Source organism: Eschrichtius robustus, chromosome 20 (assembly GCF_028021215.1).
Source record: "Eschrichtius robustus isolate mEscRob2 chromosome 20, mEscRob2.pri, whole genome shotgun sequence".
Classification (NCBI taxonomy): Eukaryota; Metazoa; Chordata; class Mammalia; order Artiodactyla; family Eschrichtiidae; genus Eschrichtius; species Eschrichtius robustus.
Window position 1 is genome coordinate 8,114,854 of NC_090843.1, and position 21,597 is coordinate 8,136,450.

Below are 21,597 nucleotides of genomic sequence, written 5' to 3' on the forward strand. Positions count from 1 at the left end.
TGGGGAACCCTTTTGGCTTCAAGCCCAGGCCAGGTGCTGCCAAGTCAGCTCCCCCAGCATCTGGAAGGAGCTGAGCCGGTGCAACTGGTCAGTCACGGGCCCCTGGGGACCACAGCTACTGCTGACGCACTGCTGAAAGGTGGCTCTTGAGGAACAGGACACGGGCCCTGCTCGGAGGCGAGAGCACCGACCCACTGAACTTCTAGACCCTCGTCTCCCGGCCCCTGTGAGTCCCCCGACGGGAGACGCGGAGACGCAGAAGCAGGCTGGGAGGAGAAGGTGCCGCTGCCTCGAGCCTCCCCAGCAACAGGGATCTTTCCTTCCCCGGGGGAGGGTGTGTGAGGTGCCCCCGAGGGGAAGAAAGGCGACAGAGCCAGACGGATGCCAGAGGCAGATTTAATGGTGCCACCTTGTCTTTTTCGTACATTGTAATGAGCCAAACAAAAAAAAAATGCAAGTAAAAAAAAAGTTTAATCACACAGCACTTTATACAGGTATCTTAAGCAGGAGGCATTGACATCTCCACATGAACAACGCACCGGGAAGCACAGCCCCAGCAGTCACTCCGGGTGATCCTCAAACAAGACACCGACTCCGGCCCCGCCCTTCCCCGCGCTGCTGCGCGGCTGCGGCAGCTCAGGTGCGGAGCCAGCGTAAGGCGGACAAGACGCATCATGCTTTGGCTTCTTATTTTGTCTTTTTTTTTCTAGTAAGAGTTAATATCTTTGCTTTTGAGATTTATTTTCTTTCAATCTTAAATATTACATACACACACCAAAATTACATAGCTGCAATGTGCTCAACAGCTTCCTATTCAACTGGAGCTTCACATTATCAAACGCTTAGAAAACTTGTAAACCTCTGGGCCCGTCTCTGCGAGGGAGAAGCCTGCCGGCCGCCTCTCTCCCGCATTGAGCCTGCAGCTTGTGAGTGAAGGGCTGACAGGCCTCGCTCTCATCCTCCGGGAGAGGGCTGGCTCGCTGCGTTCCGGGAGCTACATGCCGCCTCCCAGCGTTAGCATTTGATAGTGGGAGGGGCACAGTCTACAGGGGAGGCCCTCGCACTTGCCCTAGCCTTGTCTGTGCTGCTGCCTCCTGGGGCCCTGGGATGGGGCTGAGCGGGGGGAGCAGATGGGCAAGGCCTTGAAGCCAGAGCTGCCATCCCCCGGCCCCATGGGACAGCAAGAGCAAGGCACCTACAGCCGTTTCTTTCCCCGCAGCTCCCTGGTCCTCACTCCATGTCAGCGTGTGAGGGCCACCACCTCTCCTGGGGGTCACCCTGAACCCAGCCTGGTCCCAACCTCTCTTAGAGAGCGAGTTCAACAGGCCCGAAGGCTCTCCTGTGTAAATGGGCCAGAGCAGAGCCAGGAGTCTGTGACGGCAGCTGCAACTCCCAAGGGAGAGTGTTGGTGCTGGGAGATGAGGGAGGAGGAGGTTGGTGGTGGCAGCAGGAGGGCCTGGGACACGAGGAAGCTACAGTGGGACTGAAGAGGACAAAGGGGACCGGGGAACCGCTGGAGCAACCCACACTTCATGCAAGGCACGTCCACTCGTCCCACGGGTCCGGTCCCGCGGGTCCGCACACACCTGGGCCCTGAGTTCTCCCGCGTCAGCCCCCACGAAAGGCCCACCTCCGACCTGAGGTGGAGATGGCGAGGGAGGAAGTGCTGGGACACCCTGCCTAGGGTGACAAGTGGAAAATCAGCAACAGGGCTCAGATTTTCCTTGCCACGGGGACCCGCTTGCTGGAAGATTGCTTGGGAATAGAAATGGCAGCATCTCAAGAAACTTCCTGCACTTCAGCATCAAACTCACCTTGGGAAGAAGAGGGCAATGGGCGGGGCTTGCACTGGGGACAGAGGAGGAAAGGGAAGAGGGGAGGTTCCAGGGGAGGGAGTGAGCAGGCAGCAGCTGGCCTCTCCGCGGCGACGCTCCTTCCTCCAGGGCTGGCTGACTACTTGTCCTCCACGCTCTCGGGCATGCCCGCCTCCATCAGAGCGGCCCGGAACTGCGTCAGGACCCCCCGGATGCTCTTGATGAAACCCTTAGAAAGCGGGAAGAGGGGGAAGCCGATGTCAGGGTAGCCACTCTTCTCAGGTAAGAAGCTCCGGTAGCTCTTTCTCCGCTTCTTTGGTTTGACACTGGGTGGCCCTGAGGCGTCAGGCGCTGCCTCCGAAGTCTGGTCTGTGCGGTCCCTGCTGGCTGAGGCCGGGCCCTGCGCGCCGCCCTCCGAGTCTGAGCCCTGGGAGGCCTCTCCAGGGGCCAGCCCTCCGTCCTCAGGTTCTTCTCGGCCGTAGTCTGAGAGCTCGGCCACAGCTGGCGGCTCTGGCGAGCTACTGTCCTTCGGAAGCCCGTTGGGCAGCGCTTGGGCCCCCTCCAGCAGGGTGTGGGTTTCCAGCCAGGACTCAATGCGGTTCACCAGCCGCCAGCCGCCAGTACTGAAGTGCTGCCGGATCTCCTGCTCGAAGACCTCGGGCGGCCGCCGCACCAGCTGGGTCATGGACTGCACCACGCGGATGAGCGCCATCTCGTTGTAGCAGCGGCTGTTCTCATAGCCCTCCTGCAGGCCGCGGTCGCTGTCAAAGCCGGCTTCGTTGTAGTACGGTTCATTCACCAGGATTAGACCTGCGGGAGGAGAAGCCCATCAGGCCCGCCCGACCTCAACCCCCGAGAGGAGGCCGGAGCTACAGACAGGAGGTGGGGGATGCAAAAGCCAGAGCCACTGTGCCCTCCGGCAGCCCTGTCACCACCCCGGCCCCGCCCACCGTACCTTGGATGGAGATGAGCACCTGGAGAAGGCTGGATTTGCTCGTCCACCTCTCTGTCCCCTAAAACACACACACACAGTGCGATCGATCAACTCTGTCCCAGACACCTGCCCAGACTGGCCTCCCCCAATCCTGACCAGGTGCCGGCACCGTACCCACCTTTCCAATCCAGGTGCCCAGGAGGCTGACGCACACCTTCCCATTGTCATACAGGTTGGGGTTCAGACGGCCACTGCACTGGGAGAGGTAGCAGAAGTGGGGGGGCACGGCTGGGTAGATGTTGGGGAGCTGGATGTCAAACAGGTAGAGGCCGTCCTCGTAGGGGGTGCGAGTGGGGCCCCTGATTAGGGCCGAGAAGAGGTCCTAGAGGAGGAGGGAGGGAGGGAAGGCTGAGGTTGGCGGCGGGCTTCCACACGGGGCACCTGGATGTGATCCTTTCCAGGGCGCTGTGCGGCTCCAGCAGGAGCAGGAGGAGCCCCCTGGGACTCCAGACACTGCCAGCAACAGAGAACCTAAACGCAAACACCTCTGTGCAGACCTGCTTGGCATCTTTTAAGTCCTGGCACAAAAAGAATTTTCCAAGCCGGTTTTTATCCTACCAGGTTTTTTCCTTATAAATCATTACTTGTAAGTTGCGTTCCTCAAAACAGCCCCCCACCCCCCGTGAAGCAAGCAACGATTACAACCCATCAGAAGACGAAAGAACATTCCAGGATGGCAAGGCTGCACTTGCTTTTAGGGAACTAGAAGGATGAGAGGAATTGAAGTCGGGGAAAATGCTGGGAGACCACTAGAAACTCAGGCTGTAAGTCATCAAGGAGACTCTCCACAGACACCGGAGATCCACACTGACTGTCGGGGTCGGGGGGGGGGGGGACACCATCGCCAGGGCAACGTGCCGGGTGAGCAACGAGCTGAGAGCCGGCTAGGGCCAAGGACTAGCTGGGGGTGACGGAATCCTCTCGTGCACTTGGGACTGGAGCCACGCTGTGGGCCTCAAGATAACACACGATTTCCCTTTCCCTCTGAGTGAGATTTGGGTAGAAAGCGAACAAAAGAGTTCTTCCGTCAGCAGAGCGGAGACGGGCTGGAATTTTACTAAAACCCAAGGAAAACTAAAAGCATCATCAAGAACCTCGAGCAGCCCTGACCATGCACGCGCTCCTGGCCCTGCCCTGGGGTTTCTGGCCGCCTGCAGGCCCGTTTCAACAGTGCCTCTCTTTGTGGTCCCTTTCCTTTGGCCCCTTCCTCCAGGCCTGGGCTGGAGCTGAGGCCTCACTCGGACCCAAATTCAGTGTCTCGCATGGTGCCTGGCACACAGCAAGGCCCAGTGAAGGTCTGCTGAACAAATAAGGTGGCAGATGGACCACGCTCGCTCATTCCTGGAACAAACAAGGAAGCGCTCACACGCCTCCACCAGCATGACTCAAAACATGGGGCCCAGGTCACAGACAGAGAAGTGGCAAATGGAGTGTGACGTGGCCACGGGAGGCTATACTGTCCTGTAGCTAAAAAGCAATGACCTACATCAGCGTGAATCAACATGGGTAGGTCTCAAAAATTACCCTGTTGACTGAAAAACAAGTTATAGATGATGTGTATGATGAAGTGCTATTCGTGTAGAACAAATCCTACCAGATAGTCTGGTTTATGGCGATGCACGAACATGTAAACGTATACGAAGATCATCTGGAAGGAGACCCGTGAAACTCCTACTAAGGTCATGGCCGCTGGGGGCAGGGTGAGGACTGGTCAAAGGCAACTATGACTTTTTCTAAAACGTTCTAATTTTTCAAAAAACGAGAGAAGAGTCAGGTAATCATTATAATCTTTAACTTTTAAAAGGACGACCATCTGGTCTGGACACACGCATGGGACTCCTGCCAGCCGTGTGGCTCCCCTGGCGGAGCCTGCCCTGCCCTCTCAGGAGTCCCTCAGGCCTGCAGGTCCAGGGGCCGAGGCTGCAGCCTCTCGGGCACCAGGCGCCCACACAGCACAGCCGCACCCGCACCAGGTGGTCCCTAGGCCCCTGAGAGGCGCCTCCGTGGCCCGGCCCGCACCAGGCTACTTGCCATTCTATCCTCGAAGGTCTTGACCATGATGCCGTCGGGCAGCGAGGTAGCCAGCAGGGCCATCTCCTTCCGCACCGTGCTGAAGAACTTCTTGGCTTCTGGAGGCTGGAACTCAATTTTCTTAAAAGAGTGATTTGCTAGAGGGGGAAAGAGAGTGGTCAGCTCCTCAGGGCAAGGCCTGGGAACTCCACCTGGAGGTGCGGCGGCCGCTGGGAGCGCTCCCCCGACAGGTGGATGAACCCACATGCTCCCTGCCCTCCTCTCCTGGCATGGGGACTGGTGCCCAGGCCAGGGAAACGGCTCCCCCGCCCTGGGCGGCAGCCGGGGGCCAGCCACCTGGCCTCCAGATCTGGAACACACACGGGGCGAACTCACAGGGTGCGAACTCCAGCACCGAGAAGACCTCGCCCTTGGCGCTGGTGAAGGTGACCCCGGGCTTGCCGCCGCACTGCTGGCAGAGCACCGGGGTCTCGCTGGGCCACTCGGCCTTCACCGGCGACTGCCCCTCGGGCTTGTCCTCCTTGCGCTCCGTGTCTGGCACCGCCTCCATCTTCTCCTCCTCTACGATGGCCACGTTGTCCAGGGTCTTCTTGAGGTTCTCCTGCAGCTTCTTGATGTCGTCCAGAAACTTCTTCTCCCGAGTCGGCTTCTCCGGCTCCGCCGTGGGGGAGGTGGGAGAGCCCGTCAAAAGCTGCTCCACGGTCATGTTCTTGAGGCTCTCCAGGATCTTGATGGCCTCTTTCAACTCCCGGAAGCTCTTCGGGGGCCCATCCTTGCCAGCCTTCTCCATCAGCCCAGCCACAGGGCTGGCCATGGCCACGGCTCCCTGGATGGCGGCCGTGGCGGCCTCCTCGCTGATCAGCACTCCCTTGTCCTCCTCGGGGGCCGCTGGCGGCTCGGCGGCCGGGATGGGGGGCTCCTCTATCTTGGGGTGCTCGTCCTCCACCAGCCCATTGTCCGTCTCCCAGCTGTCACTGTCATCCTCCCACTCATCCGAGGACGCCCCACTGGTGCTGCCTTCTACCGAGTCATAGTCTGACTCCTCGATCTCAGACTCGATGTTGTACAGGTGCTGGTGGGGGGAGACGGGGCGCGGGCCATTCAGGGGCGCCCTGCCAGGACCCCAACCCTCAGAGCTGATGGTGACGGGGCGCCCTGAAGCCTCGGCAGCCACACCACCCTTCCTCCCTCTCCTGCTCTGGCCTCCGCAGTTGGGCCTCTGTGCTTGGTGGTCCCTAGGCCCCTGAGAGGCACCTCCGCTGCCCCAGCCCCACCCATGGGCCCAAGGCCCAGCCAAGGCCTGTTCCAGCCTCCTCGCCACTGAGTGCACTTGGTCAGCTGGGCCGTGTCACACCCTGTTCCCGTCCCTGGAATGGCCTCCTGGACGAGGGGTGAGCCACCCCTCCGCCATCCCACATCGGTGCCAGGGGAGGGGAGCTGGGGTGTGAGCATCAGCTCCAACAAGGGAGCGAAGAAGCAGCGTCCAAAACAGCCCTGCTGCTCAGAACCCATCTGCTTTCTCTCCCTGGCCTGCGAGAGTTTTCCTAGAAGTGTTGGTGCGAAGGCTCTGTTTCTTAAAGGAAGCAACCTGTGTTTTCTTAGCACAGTGAGATGGGGATCCAGGCAGATCTGGGAGGTCTGTGAAAATCTACACACGACTGGCAATCCAGCTGTAGGCTGCCTCTCTGCCTTCCCGACTCTCTCACCCCAGGGCTCTGGGTGTAATACTGCCTTTCCTTTCCCTGAGACCTTACTCCCCAAAAGCAGACTCCCCGGCCAGGAAGATGTGAGCTCCCGGCCCGGCTGCCACGGTCTGGAGCCAGCGTGGTGGGCTCTGCAGGGGCTCACCTGGGGCAGGATGATGGTCTTCGAGTTATCAGCCCACACCACCTCCACCTTGCTGCTGACGTCCACGCGGGCCACCTGGCCGACCGACGGCTGCAGGGCAAATGGGGCAGGCTCAAAGGTGCAGCTCCCCAAGGGTGAGGGGAGGGGCAAGACCATGAGAAGAGAAGGGATGTGGGCACCAGCCACAGACCACCGTGAGTAACTCGAGCACGGGACCCTTTGGTTGAAACACCCCCAATGCTCGCCGTCCACTGAGCCCCCCACTCACTCCCTTCCTGCTTGCAGCACCCTGGTCTCTCCAGGCTTCCAGACATTCCCAGGATGGGGTTCCAGCCTCGGGACTTTTGTCCCCACTCTTCCTCTGCCTGGAATCTGCCCAACCCCACCCCGTGTCCCCACTTGTTCTCCAGGGCCCAGCTCAGACGCCACCTCCCCAGGCCTCTCCTGTGCTCCTATAGCACCTGACACCACGCTTGTGGTGCTGAGGACAGGAATGGGCTTCTCTAATAAGCCCAGGGAGCAGCTGTGTGAACGAGGCCTGAGCCCGGCAGGCAGGTGAGTCCTCGTGCAGGTGCTCGGACTGAGCGGCCCCACTGCCGGCAGCCGCTCTCCTGGGGAAGGCGCTTGGGGTGGACACGCAGCCCAGAGGACTTGCAGGTCTCGGCTCCTGGTGCCACCTGGTGGCACCATCAGGTACTGCAGCTGCCACACAGGCCAGGGCGTAAGTACCTCATCCTCCCTGTGAGGCCCTCCGTCCTCAGTGTTGCCAATTCGGATAACGATATCGGTCGTGCGGAACCGAAAGTCAGGGTGATCGGCAATGTCGTAGACGCTCACATCTTCCTCCTCTCCAATCAGCTGGGGAGGGATGGGTGGTCGTGAGCCCAGGGGCCCTACATCCAGCCCACCAGAGCCCACCCTGAAGGAGACGCGGGGGCAGCACCCGCTCACCTCCACGTCGTCCCCACTCGGCCGCAGCTTGAACCACTTCACCATGCAGGTGCGGCCCACGTGGTCCCCAGACTGCACCACGCCGTAGACAGCGGGGTCCGGACAGCTCTGGACTGGGGACCCAACGGGGTGGGGGGGGGGGACATGACTAGCTAAGGCACCCTGGTGGTGCCACCTGCCACCCACCCACCCACTGCACGTCAACCACAACGGGGCCCAGAACCCACGGCTTCCCTGGCTCGGTGAGTGCAGGCCAGAAAGGCTCCCCGAGTCTTCAGAAGAGTGAGCCACCGTCCAAGGGGAGTGTCCTTGATGCCCAGACCTCTCGCCCCTTCTCCCCGAGCCCCGCCCGGCACTACCTCGCTTGTCCACCACGAAGTCTCCGGGGCAGAACTCGTTGTTGTCCAGATGGTGCACAGGGAAGAGGTCGTTGGAGCGGACGTTGCACTCCACGGAGCCGTCCTGCCACATCACGTCTGCTGAGGTCATCGTGGTCACCACCTCCACCGCCACCCTGCAGCGCAGGACCAGCGAGGAAAGGGCAGCTACGCTCTCTACCCACCGCCCCGCCCCGCGGGCTTGGTAACCTGAAACTCTTAGCATCAGGCAGCAGGGAAGAAACAGTCTCCCCACCAGGCATCTCCTCCTGGAACGGCCCTCATCCCGGCCAACCCCAGGCACCCACGTCATCTTGGCTGGGCACCCCTGAGCCTTCACGGGGCTTGCAGACCACGTGTGCGCCCATGTGCACATGAGCCTGAGTGTGCATGCGTGTGGGAGCGGGGCGGGGGCAGGAGGGGAGGATCTCAGGCTGGACACCCAGCCGGGAAAGAGAGGGTGCCCCTGAGTTTACCTGTCCCCCGGCTTGAAGTCACGAGTGATCTTATTCTTCTTCCTCTTGTGTTTCCGCTTTAAGTTCTTGATGGACAAGGGGATGCTCTTCTTGCGACCTGTGCCGCTGCCGCTCTGGGAGGAGGTGGTGGAGCTGGCGGAGGAGGTCACTGAGCTGGTGTCGTCCGTGTCGTCGGCGGCCTCGTCATCGGCGTCCTGCTCGGCCGAGTGCAGCCTGTCATCCCCGCCCTCCTTCAGCAGGAAGGGGGGCAGCTGCTCGCCCACCTCGTGGGCCTCCTCGGGGCCCTCGTCCTGCATCTCCACTGGGCTGGCAGACCCATCAGGCGTCTCCTCGGGGCTGGCGGACCCTGCTTCACTCTTGGCTTTGGCCGCCCCCTTCTTGCCTGTGTCCTCCATGGAATGGTCCCTGGAGCACTGGGAGTCCGGGGAGCAGGACATGATCCTCACGACCTGCTTCTTGAGGAGGCGCTTCACCTGCGGGGTCGGAATGGGGAGGGCGGGCGCTGTGGAGAGCCGGCTGACGCGGCCGGACCCCAGGCAGCTCGGTCTGAGGGGTGACAGCTGTACACACCTAACTGGCCTGCAAGGGTCATCAGGGCTGCCCCCCAAGGCCTAAAGCACAGACCTTCCTGCTGTGGAAATGGCTCAAGGCCAGTTCCTCAAACGCCCGCCAAGCCCCAACCCCGAGGACATACCTTCTTGGCCATAGAGCCCTCCCCCTGGGCGCAGTGTTTTTCTGGACATTCACAGGCAATCTTGGCCGGCTCTACCTTGGCTGGGAAGACATACAGACAGCGCTCCCCGAGCTGCCGCTGAGCATGGTCAAAGCATCCGAGACGCTTCACCCTGGGAGGGGAGAGAGGAGAGGCAGGGGCTGGGCCAGGGGGTTCTCAGCCCCGCGCACCTGTGCCCGCGGCCCAGAGACTTGCTTGGGGACCGCCCCTGGGGGCGCTGGAGCGGGTGGCGCACTGGAGCCGCTCACCTGCCTAGGTTTTCCTGGGTGATGACAGAGGGCGGGGGGCTGACGCTGTCCGTGCCCCCTGGACAGAAGCTCTTGGTAATCCACGTGACCTTCAGCTCCACAACCTGCACCTGGGGGTGGCGGGCGGGACAGGGCCACGGTCAGCAGGCTCTAACGCCCTCTCTTTAGGCAGCTGTCCAGAGCCCACCTGCCCCCAGAGCAGGAAGCAGGTCTTCATCACAGTGTAGCGCCAAGTTTGGACACCCCCAGAACAGGCCCACCCCAGGGGTCACTCACTGCGGCCTCCTCACCTCCAGTCAGGGCCCAGAGGACCTGCCACTCTCCACCCTCCCACCTTGCTCGGCCCGGGTTCCCCTGGTCCTCAGAGCAGCCCCACCTCAGGTGAGGCAGGGTGGGTGGGAGATCCAGGGCCTCACCCCCCTGTCCTGCCCCCACCCCTACCTCTTCGACCAACACGCGGAACTTGCTCTTGGTGCTGAGCACGGGCTTGACCCCTGACAGCCACTGGACACTGGAGAAGATCTTGGCAGGGCCAATGAGCACCTGGCCTGGGTAGAAGCCGTAGGAATCATCAAAGAAGAGACCCTGCAGGATTTGGGGCCAGAGAAAAGTCCCCGTGAGCACTGCCTCCTCAGGGGAGGGTGCTCTCCATGCCCGCACCCCCTGCTCTGTGCCTGGCTCCTGCCGGCCCCGGGCCTCCACGCTCCACACCCCCTAAGGCTCCAGAGCAGCGCCTCCCAGACCTCAGGTGCACACAAATCACCAGGGATCTTACTGAAATGCACGCCTGACCCATTCTGCTTCCAAGCTCTCAGGCCACAACAATGCCGCTGGTCCAGGGGCGGCACATTAAGTACTAAAGCTCTAGAGGGCAGGGGTCCCCAAACCTGCTTAATCACACACACTCCCTTAGTATTCTTATTTACAAACTGTGTCATGTACTACTGTTCTAAAATGTCAGTTGTAGTAAAATACTGCATACGCTCTAAGAAAACAGGAGATTTTAAAAGGATGAGATACCAAGTTAACAAAATGCAAAGAAAGGTTCTACTGCTTTCTGCCCACACCCAAACTTTTATACCTTTGGATACACACCGCCCCTTTTCTAGGAAAGCAACGGTGTAGAAGCAGTGGTTAGCCTGGGTCAGCTCCAAGCTCTCTGCTGAGAAGTCCCTCCTGCACAGCCCAGGGGCTGGGGAACATGAGATGAGGGGCCCCCCGCCCCCCCAGGCTCCTTGGGTGGAGCCAACGTACAGAGTCGCTGACGTGCGGGCAGACATCGTAGAGCTTGGCACCATCCTCTGTGTTCATGGAGCACCTGCAACAGGGCACAGGGGCTTGGTTGGCACCCGACACAGTGCCTGAGTCTTAGAGGAGGCGAGGCAGCCAGGACCCCTTGTGGTGCTGGTCAGGATCTAAAGGACTTGCCCAGAGGCGTCAATACGTCCGCCCCCACAAAATAGGCAATTCATCCTCCGCCCACACCTCAGCCCCTGCACTGGTACAAGGAACTCTCCTACAAAAACAAAACTCTACCCCCCAGATCTGAGCGTTCACCACCATTAAAGTGCCTAAAATAAAGCATCAGCACCTCTCACGTGTCCTAAACGATAACGCAGCTCTCCCGAAGCCAGGGTAGAGCCTAGACCAGAAACTGAGCCAGAGAATCAGGCCAGGCTGACAAGGAGACCAGCCCAGGGTCAGGTCCTGAGACTTGAGGCCCCAAAAGCCTGCAGCCCCTGGCACGGCCCTCGAGGAACCGAGAAAACACCCCCTGCCCTCCTTCACGGGCTGCCCCTGCCGAACGATGGCTCCTCCGTGGTGAAATCCGCACCTGGCACCATTGGACAGCTTGAGGATGATCTGGTTCTTCAAGTCGTAGACCTTCCCCAGCCAGCAGTCATAGGCAATGTAGTCCCCATACATGAAGGGCTGCAGATCAGGGGGACAGGGGTGTGAGAGGTCTGGCCGATGACACTGGTGTCCAGGGCACCAATTCCTCTTGGTCCCACAGACAGGTGAGGAAGGCTCTAGATAGGTCCGACCTAATAGCTGCTGCAGTAGGCTTTCCCCCGAGAGTCCAGCTGCACCCCAGCTCCCCTCCCACGCAGAGGCAGAAGCTTGACGGCGTCCCAAGGACACAGGACACACAAGTGGGAGCGGGCTGGGGAGGGTGGTTATACAGACGAATAAGTAAGGTGATTTAAGCAAATAAATAACTAAACTGAGGATATCAAGAGCCAAGTCCCTCACTACTGGGGACGGCACTCACTAATACAGGAACAGGAAGGGGAAGAGAGGAGGAATCTGAGGAGCTAGACTGGAGCTGAAGGATCAAGGTGAACTCGTACATCTTACACACACAGAACAGGCACGGACACATTTAGACCTGTGTGTGTGTCTACGTATGCACACATACATGTGTTCCCTAGTGTTGTCCTGAATAGGGCCTAGTAGCAATTAGCACACCCAGCTTGCATCCAGATCTTGGCTTTTGAAATACCATTTTCTGAAAGGAACCAGGGCTCCTTGAAGAAACAGCTGATTCTAGGCTGGATGAGAAAAAATACAAGATGGAAAGAAAGTGTTTAAAAAAAAAATGGTGGGGATATGTCAAGAGGACACAGATGTCAGCTTGAAGGGGATCCTACCGGCCAAATGTGGGATCATTCAGCAACAGAACAAATAATGATAGTAACAGGTTATAACCAACTGAATAAAACAGGAATCTCTGCATCCGTACTGATGTAAAAAAATGAATGAATAAATGGGACAGAAAGTACAGCTCTTCCATACAGTAGAATGCCAAACTAATAAAAACAAGACGGCAACGATGGAGCCACAAAATCACCATTTAGCAGCCACCAGAGTGCTGGCTGGTTCAGGTGGGAATTGTTAATGGAAGCTAATGCTGATGGATGAGGGTTTGAGAAGTACCGGGTTATTGACACAATCCCGGAATACCTCCCCACAAAATAAATACAATCGCTTGCAAAGGGGTGAATGCTGACTTTACGGTGGGGAGGCATGGCAGAGCCCCAGACGACTGGGGAACAAACGGAATGTCCCCACCCTGCGGCCGCGGGACGTTCCGGGCCAGCTTAGAGCTCAGCGCACTTCCGGGGCAGTTCTGCCGAGAACGCAGGGCCCCAGGCTGGTCACGGGCACCGTCAGATGGCCCCACGCTCAGGGCCACCCGGGATAAGGAAGACAAAGCAAGACTGGGGAACCTCTCCAGACTGGGGGAGATCAAAGAGCTGACAATTCTTGTGTGTGCTCCTGATGGAATCCTGGGTCAGAGGGGAAAAAGGAGATTGTTGGGACAACTGAATGAGGTCTGTGGATTGGACAGGAATGGGTCAAAGTCCTCGTCTGGGGCTTTGAATGGTGGTTAAACAGCAGAGTGTTCCTGTTTTGGGGAAATACACGTTGTAGTATTTAGGGGTCATATAGCATCATACCTGTAGTTTGCTTTCAAATGTTTCAGAAAAGGGGAGGGGAGAGACAGAGAGGGAGAGAAGGCGGCGGGGGGAGTGAGAAAGAGAGAGCGACAGAGGAGTAGAGGGAGGTGGGGACGGAGGGAGGAAAGGCGCTGGAGCTAATGCAGCGAAACGTCACCAGCTGAGGAACCTGGAAGCTGCAGGGGATAAAGGTACCTACAACTTTTCAGTAAGTTTGAAACCATTAAAAAAGTAAACTGAAAAGAAATTTATTCCAAAAAAAGCATTAGAGGAGAAAGGAAACCAGCAGTCTCTGCTGGAGACGTAAAGCTGTGTCCTGACCTCACGTCTGAATGGCTGACTCACAAGAAGCACGGTCAGGCTGCAGGGAGCGAGCTGACTGCTGGGCTTGGCCGCCCGGCCTGGGAAGGTGCCGCGGAGAGAACCAGAGCCCCGAGAGGGGAGGTCAGCAGGGGTGGCAGGCGGGGCGGGCTCACCCAGATGTGCTGCAGGTCCTTGCTGTTGACGGGGTAGACAATGCAGTTGGTGCCAATGAGCTTCACGGCGCAGTCGATGTTCACGTCGATCACCGTGCCACACTGGCTGTCCTGCGGGGGAGAAGGCATCCAGGTCCCGGCAGGCGCCCCGCGGGGCCACCCGGCAGACCCGGCCAGGACCTGCCCCAGGCCACCCCCACCACCACCCTGCCCCACCGAGTGGGACGTGGGACTCACAGTGGAGCGCATGTGCCGGACCACATCCCGGGGCACCACGGAGCGGTCCTCTAGTTTCAACTGGAACAGAGAGCACAGGTGTCAGAGCACGGCCCCCAAAATCGCTACAGGATACAGTCTTCTCCCTACCTCTTAGTGAAGCGTAGCATTCGTATAGCTAAGCGCACAAACCCTAAGCCCAGAGCTCGGCTTTGCCAAATCCCACGCGCCCCTCCAACAGCACCCAGATCAGGAGACAGCACGCCAGGCGCGACCTCCCGCACCAAAGGCAAACACCGTGCTCACCAGCGGTAACTCTGATCACACTGAAGTGTGGCTAAATGACAGATCACGTAAGGCCTCATTTAAATTAAAGATTTAACAGCCCATTCTGCAGAGAGCAAAACATGTTGCTGTGAGTGGAATCCTTTTTCCAGCTTCTGCCTGCCCTGCACCCCTGCTGCCGAGTGCCGAGCAGGGTGGGCTGGAGGAGGAGCGTGACACTGGGCCGAGGGTCACCCTGAGGCCGCTATCGGCCTCACCACCTTCTAACCCGGGCCATCCTGCCCGGCCAGTCACAGCCTGCTCCTTATCTCCTGCCCCGCAGAGGACTGCAAGCTGCTGAGTAACCAACTCTCAGGACGCAGGCTTCTGGAGCCTGGCCAACTGCGCAGCAAGCACTGACCCGCCCCTCCACGACAGACCCCTCCCCCTGCCGGGCACCGGATGCCCCACAACAGCCCAGGCGGGAGACGCTTCTCCACTGGGCCAGTGCATCTTCCTTGCTGGTTCCCCAAACCTGGGGCCGCTCCTCTGTGGCTCCTCACTGAGTCCTGGGAACCGGTGCATCCCTGTGACTGCCCACCTCCCCGGCTCAGGCACCTCCAAGACCCCAACCTAGGGGGATGGAAGAGCTGTTCCCTCAAACACCCAACCGAACACTCAAGATCACTCCACCGCAGAACGTGGGGCCTGGGACGGTGACCTCACGAGAGGAGAACTGAGAAGGGAGACACGCGCTTACGGGCACCGAAATCCTGCCAACGACTAAAGCAAACCCTGCTGTTAGTGGGATGTGACTTCAAAAAAAAAAGTAAAGGGGAAGCAACGGGCCCGCCATCAACAGGTGACAGAGATGCTCCTACAGGGACACAAGCCCGTGTTCCAGATGAGAGGGAGCCCCGGTGTTAAGCACACCGGACACTCACCTGCGCTGGCGCTGCAGCCTTGCAAAGCAGCCTCGCGAAGCGCTCGTGTAAAAGGTGGGGTGAGTGGCTCAGAGGATTGACGAGGCAGTGAAAGCACAGACGGCCACCAGGCGCCTGGCCCACAGTAAGGGCTCAGCCAACGCTAAGTGCCGTGATCACTCCACCTGCCTCCGCTGCCCCCTAGGTGCAGGCTGAAGACCCTGAGCTCAGGATCCAAGACCCCAGGAGGCTGCAAGGGGCCACGTGGAACTCCGCCAAGGGTGTGCTGGGACGACAGTGCCGTTTTTCTAATTCAAAGAACCTCCTATCCTGTAACCCTCTGGGCCCAAATCCCTGGGTGGGACATGGTATCTTCAGTGCTGTCCCACCCTATCTCAAATCTCTGCTCCCATTTTAGACTTCAAAAAGCCACAACTGCAGGTCTTTCCAAGTTGCCATGGAAACCAGAAGTTTCCAGTGAGGGGAAATCCACTGGGAGAGGGACAGTGCTGCATGGGGCGGGAGGTGCTTGGGGCAGCTGCGGCTGCGGGCACAGGCTGCCTCGCGGGCTCAGGGACCCTGAGGAGAGACCCAAGTTGAGTCTGCACATCGTCCCAACCTCGGCGCCTGTGTCAGTCCCCGAGAGAGCTGCCAGGAAAGGAAGGGAGTGGCCCAAGCGCAGACCCTAAGTCAGCGCAGTCTTTGATGGGACACGGCCCAGCCTCGCTGCCCCCGAGGGGGTACGGGAAACTGAGGCTCCCGCTCTGAGGCCGAAGCAGGAACAACACAGCCCGTGAAAGCTGGCATCACAAGGACAGGGGTGGGTTTTCTCCTTCCTCCCTCTGTAGAACCTCTGCGAGGCTGTGGGGCAGGCAGGTCCCCGAGTTCCCAGGAGGGGGCCTGGTGAGCCAGCGTGTCCCTGGATGTGGCTCTCCTGACCTGCGCTTGGCCTCTTGCCCGAGTCTGACTCCCTTCCACCGTGAAGCTGGGTCTCCAGGCTCTTCTGATCTTGCACGACAACGACAATGACAGTGTAGAGCAGAGCGGAGTGGCAGGGAGGACAGAGGGGTGCAGGGGCCACTATTCTGGCTACATTTCCTTTTTTTTCCCCCTTTTAATTAATTAATTAATTTTGGCTGCGTCGGGTCTTCGTTGCTGCGCGCAGGCTTTCTCTAGTCGCGGCGAGTGGGGGCTACTCTTCATTGCGGTGCGCGGGCTTCTCATGGCAGTGGCTTCTCTTGTTGCGGAGCACGGGCTCTAGGCGCACGGGCTTCATTAATTGTAGCACGTGGGCTCAGTAGTTGTGGCTCGCGGGCTCTAGAGCACAGGCTCAGTAGTTGTGGCGCACGGGCTTAGTTGCTCCGCGGCATGTGGGATTTTCCCGGACCAGGGCTCGAACCCGTGTCCACTGCACTGGCAGACGGATTCTTAACCACTGCGCCACCAGGGTAAGTCCCTCTGGCTACACTTCTTTTCCTTGGGGATTCCAGAAAATGAGAACAAGATGCCTGGGGGGGCGAGGATGACTTGCAAGCCTCTCCATGCTCTTTCACAAGTTTCCCTCCCAGGTGCCCATGTCCCACCACACCGGACACTGCTCTTTCCACATCCGCCAGCCGCTCCAGCCGGGCATCTCCCACGGAACAGCGCTTACCCACGTCCTCCTCGCCTCTCCCTGTTCCGGACACGTGCTCCCTGCATCTCGAAGGCTTTCAGAACCCCTGCTCTGGAAGGAACCTCTGCTCTGGAAGCCTCTCCTCACAGAGACAGCACAGCTGGTGTGTATTACACTCCATGCAGTTTTCTAGCACTTCACGTGTTTTAACCTGAGAAATCCTCCACAACTCCACGAAATAAGCATACTGTCATTGTCTTTACAGACAAGTAAACTGAGACAAAGAGAAAATAAGTCATGTGTTCATGGTCACACGGCTCCTGAGTGGTGCCGCTGGGACTTCAACTCAGGCAGTCTAGCTCGAGTCCATTCGCTTAACCACAGAAAAAGCTCCTCCCTCCCCAGAGCAGTAGAGATAGGGACAGAGTAAAACACATTTCTGGCAAGTCCACACCCTCTGAAAGACAGTTAATTCTTCCCCTGGTTATAAAAGCAACAACTGCTCTATTCACTTCTGGGGCACATGGCAGGCGGCTGTGGTGGCCTCCGCCTGCGGATGTCATCAGGGCCCTGAGCACCCGCCGAGGCCGCCAGGTGGGAGACACCACCGGGTCTCAGCAGTTTGCCCATCTCTGCTCCTCCCACCCTTGAGAGATCAAGCACCCAGGCCACAGGCACCAGACACTGGAGGCTAACACCAGAGGGCGCTGTGCCTGCTCTAGGAAAACGCCACACTGTAAAGTGAAACTAAGCCATGAAACAGAGCCACGTTTATTGTTAGGCGCACCCTGGACGCAGTTTTTAAAAAATTGTTACCAGAGTGGGATCTGAGGTGGAAGATGGATAGGTTTTAACTGTCATTATTGGTTCTAGAATTCTGAACAACCGCTGAGGTGGTGAACTATTGTTTAACATTTCTTGAGGGAGAGCTGTAGCTATCAGAGGTTTCTGAATAACAAAAAAAAGCAAGACAAGAAAGGTAACACACCAAAATGTTCAAGTGTCTGAGTGAAGAGGGGCTACAGGTGGTTTTAGAAATGAACATGCATTACTTTGGAGACTTTTAAAATTGACATATAGTTGATTTAAAATATTGTGTTAGTTTCAAGTGTACAGCACAGCCATTTGTTTTTGTGGGTTCTTTGCAGATTATATTCCGTTACAGGTTATTACAAGAGATTGGGTATACTCCCTGTGCTTGGACACTTTTGTGACATGTCTGCGGGACATGCCAGGTGGAATCCGAGAGCCCACATCCTTTGCTTCCACTGCCTCCCCTGGAAACAGGAGTAGCAAACAACACATCTGCCCCACATGGCGAAGATTCCTGCACCTGCTCTGGAGGAAGAGAGCCAGGCTTCAGGGAGGACAGGCACCGGTGAGATAAGTCCCGCTCTGACTCAGCCTCCACTCTAGTGCAGCAGAGAAATAGACAGACAGGCACGCGCAAACACACACACACACACACACACACACACACAGGTTAGGTGGTGCTCTGTGCCATACAGAAAACCAAGGCACTAGCCGGGGTGTGTGGGGGAGAGGCTGGAAACGGGAGGGGAGCAAGAGCAAGCTATTTATTTTACGAGGGTGATCAGGAAAGGCCACTCCAAGGTGACACGTGACCAGAGATCTGAGTGTATTAAGGGAGTGAGCTTTCCAAGCAGACAAAAGAGCTGCCCTGAAGACCCCGGTGGAGTGTGCCTGGGTGTTCGACGACCATTGGAGGCCAGCAGGGCTGCAGCAGAGCAGCAAGGAGCTGGAGGCGAGGCCAGGTGTCTCGGGCCTTAGCGAAAGCACCAGGGAAGGACCTGAGAGTCCATCCTGAGTGAGACGGAAGCTCTTGCAGGTCTCTGAGCGGGGGCGTCACGTTAAAAGAATCATCTGGCTGTTGGGCAGGGTAGGGTGACCAGGCAGCCCAGTGGTTCTCAACTGGGGGCAACTCTGCCCCCCAGAGGACATCTGTAATGTCTGGAGACACGTTTGGTTGTCACAGCTGAGGGGAGGGGCTCCTGGTGGTTAGAGGCCAGGGATGCTGTTAAATATCCAACAATGCTCAGGACGGCCCCCCCACAGCAGAGACTGACCCGGCCCAAAGCATCAGCAGTGCTGAGGCTGAGGAGCCCTGAGGCTGTTCCCAGGAGAGCCTGGTGGTGCTGAGACCAGAGGTGGGTGAAAGGGTCACCCTCCAGACCCTTTCTGAAGTTTGAGCTAATGAGGTGCTCCAAGTCGGAAAGCAATTCAGCGGCAAAGGGAGGAGTGGGGACACCGCCGGGGGAAGGCAACACGGCAGGGGGGCTGAGCACTTCCGTCCCACCCCCATTTGAGCTCCAAGGAGCTCTGCCCTGGCCAGGAGGCCCACTCTCTGCCCCTTGCCCCCCGGGCTGCCCGAGGCGCACACTGCTTCCCTGAGCTGCAGCTCTGATGCCCAGCACTGACGGCACAGCAGGAACGACGACCAGCTGGTCCCGCAGCTCCTGGTCTAGACCCTCATTCCTAACACTGCTCTCGACTCAACCTAATTCACCATATAAAAATGGTCCAAGGATAGAAAAAGGCAAACTGAGGCTGATCAATTGGTTGAAAATACAAGGAAGCTGAAACAAGAAGTTCCTTTCAAGCGGATTTGAACATCACATCCTGTAGCACTGGGTGGCCCTAAGGGCTGGCCTGCTCAGTGGGGGCTGAGCACCCACCTCAGGAAAAAAAGCAGGCTTCATGCCTGGTCACTAAGATCAGTATCCACCAACAGGGCTCCCAGTGTGAGCGGGGAAGAGGCAGGAAGTCCAACAACGGGCAAAGGAGGGCCGTTAAAGGGGCCCGAGCATCTGCGTCAAGGCTGGAAGCCGCCCGCCCACCACTGCTATCTCCTGTCAAACTCCGGCAAGGCCGAAACACAGGGGAGGAGAGGCGGGTGTCCTCCGGACCCACAGCAAGAAAGCCACGCAGTCTTGCCTGGGGGTGAGTGACGTGAGCTGTACCAGATCCTCAACTGACGATGGGAGGACCAGCACCCACATTCTCGGGTGGCAAGGACGCGCTGTCTGCCAGTCCCACGCCGTGCCCCTGGCAAGGGAGTGGGAGATGGGGGACGACTTGCTGTGGCCCGAGCCAGGCCCTTCCTGGGGAGGGAGAGGAGAGAGAAGTGGCAGGGCCGGCAGACACACGGGAGATGAGGCTGTCTACCTAGGCCAGGACTCAAAGAACAGGTCCCTGAGAGGAATATAATGAGGTGAGGCCAGTGCTGGAAATTTCTAAAGGCTCGCTACTTCCCAAGGGGTAAGAAGAATCTGAGCAGCACCATCCCTCCCACCTCTCATACAGCTAGAGCTGGGACAGTGGTCAACGGGGGCGGGGGGGGGGTGGGGGTGGGGTGGGGGGTGGGGCGGGGAGACTTCAGGGCCTCCTAACCAGCCCCTCTCACTCCCTCAGCCGAGGTCGCAGATGCTGAGGAAGGCCCCGGTCCCGCTGCCCCTGGGTCTACTTGGCTGCAAGCACCCCAGCTCACTGCGGTGGCCACCCAGCTGCACTCCAAGCCAAGATGGAACGGGGGACATGCTAGTCACTGGCTGAGAAGCCCAGCTCCGTCTAGGGGGTGAGAATAGAGGAAGCCATTCAATAGGAACTTTGCTAATCCTAGGACTGAGGTCATCGGAATTTTTTTTAGTGCTTCCTATAGATTCAAGGCTAGAGAAGAATACAAATGTAAAATAAGGAATGTACACAGTCTTTAAGGAATTTAGAAGGATCTGGCACAGAGATGGGTGGGGAAAGGGGAAGGGCAGGCCCAGGGATATTAACTCCCTCCCTCCAACGCAAATACAATTTGGAGGCCAGAGAAGCTAAGATGCCAGATTGGGACGTTTATCCCCCAGTGCAGAATTCTGCAAAAGCCTTGGAAATCCTAGAATGGAATGCTCCCTAGAGCAGTGTTTTTCCTTCTTTTTTTTTTTTTTTTTTCTTTTTCTTTTTGCCATGCTAGTCGGCCAGAGGGATCCCAGTTCCCCGACCAGGGACTGAACCCAGGCCCTCGGCAGTGAAAGTGCAGAGTCCTAACCACTGGACCATCACGGAATTCCCAAGCAGTGTTTTTCAAACTGAGGGCTGTGACCCATTAGCGGGTTATGAGATCGATTTAGTGGGTCATGGCCAACACTGGGTGTATCACATACAGGAAGGCTAGGTACTGTTTTTTTGGGTTTTTTTATTTATTTTATTTTTGGCTGCATTGGGTCTTAGTTGTTGGGTCTTCGTTGCTGCACGTGGGCTTTCTCCAGTTGCAGCAGGCTACTCGTCGTTGCGGCGCGTGGGCTTCTTATTGCGGTGGCTTCTCTTGTTGCAGAGCTCGGGCTCTAGGTGCGCAGGCTTCAGTAGTTGCGGCACGTGGACTTCAGTAGTTGTGGCACGTGGACTTCAGTAGTTGTGGCTCGCAGGCTCTAGAGCGCAGGCTCAGTAGTCGTGGCGCACGGGCCTAGTTGCTCCGCGGCATGTGGGATCTTCCCAGACCAGGGCTCGAACCCGTGTCCCCTGCATTGGCAGGCGGGTTCCCAACCACTGCGCCAGCAGTGAAGCCCCTAGGTACTGTTCTGAGAACACTTTTCCAGGCACATATATAACATACATGTGTCCTGGGTCACGATGTATGTTCTATGGCGGGTCACTTTCAAGAAGTTTGAGAGCCCCACCCTGCCTATCTGCTCTGCTGGCTCCCTCTGGCTAGGGTTTCAGCCAGTTACAAGCGGAGCGAGACATCTCTTCTCGTCAGAAGCTGGTCTAGAGCCCAAAACAAGCAAACAACCAAAACCCCTAGGATCTAAACGTTCACACACAGATACTGTGGGAGTGGGGAACTTTTAACTCTTTCTGACATTACCTAAAATGTCAGTAAGTTGGCCTTCAGAAGAGTGAAACTGGGAGTGGCAGGAAATGGTACTAACTGTGGGTTGGAGCTGGGCTCCTCTTCCAGCTTCCAGTTCTGAATGGATTTGGGGATATGACTGGCCAGTGAGTCTAGCGAATGCCAGTGTAATGACTTTCTCAGAGCAGTTGACCATCATGTGACTGAGTCCCTAAAAATCCAGCCATCAGCAAGCTGCCCACCTGAGGATCGAAGGTTTTACCAGCAAACACAAATGGCCAGAGGGCCTCACATGCCAGGGGGAGGAGGAGA

General features: G+C 58.0%; 1 protein-coding gene across 2 annotated transcripts in view; it reads right to left on the minus strand.

Annotated features, from left to right (window-relative positions):
- Positions 1 to 394: 394 nt before the first annotated feature.
- The window catches only part of UBE2O (ubiquitin conjugating enzyme E2 O), a 56,759-nt gene continuing 35,556 nt past the window's right edge, over positions 395 to 21,597 (minus strand). The window contains exons 2-18 of one of the 2 annotated variants that reach the window (XM_068531108.1): positions 13,647 to 13,706; positions 13,410 to 13,520; positions 11,307 to 11,404; positions 10,727 to 10,790; positions 9,914 to 10,057; positions 9,473 to 9,582; positions 9,261 to 9,336; positions 8,492 to 8,964; positions 7,998 to 8,152; positions 7,639 to 7,751; positions 7,417 to 7,545; positions 6,688 to 6,777; positions 5,215 to 5,911; positions 4,840 to 4,976; positions 2,927 to 3,130; positions 2,770 to 2,827; positions 395 to 2,624 (exon numbers count right to left, since the gene is read on the minus strand). In XM_068531108.1, coding sequence (XP_068387209.1) covers positions 1,954 to 2,624; positions 2,770 to 2,827; positions 2,927 to 3,130; positions 4,840 to 4,976; positions 5,215 to 5,911; positions 6,688 to 6,777; positions 7,417 to 7,545; positions 7,639 to 7,751; positions 7,998 to 8,152; positions 8,492 to 8,964; positions 9,261 to 9,336; positions 9,473 to 9,582; positions 9,914 to 10,057; positions 10,727 to 10,790; positions 11,307 to 11,404; positions 13,410 to 13,520; positions 13,647 to 13,706 — 3,390 coding nt within the window. In that variant the 3' untranslated portion in view covers positions 395 to 1,953. Of the gene's footprint in view, positions 2,625 to 2,769; positions 2,828 to 2,926; positions 3,131 to 4,839; positions 4,977 to 5,214; positions 5,912 to 6,687; positions 6,778 to 7,416; positions 7,546 to 7,638; positions 7,752 to 7,997; positions 8,153 to 8,491; positions 8,965 to 9,185; positions 9,337 to 9,472; positions 9,583 to 9,913; positions 10,058 to 10,726; positions 10,791 to 11,306; positions 11,405 to 13,409; positions 13,521 to 13,646; positions 13,707 to 21,597 lie in introns of both variants that reach the window. The other variant, XM_068531106.1, reaches the window with a different exon arrangement.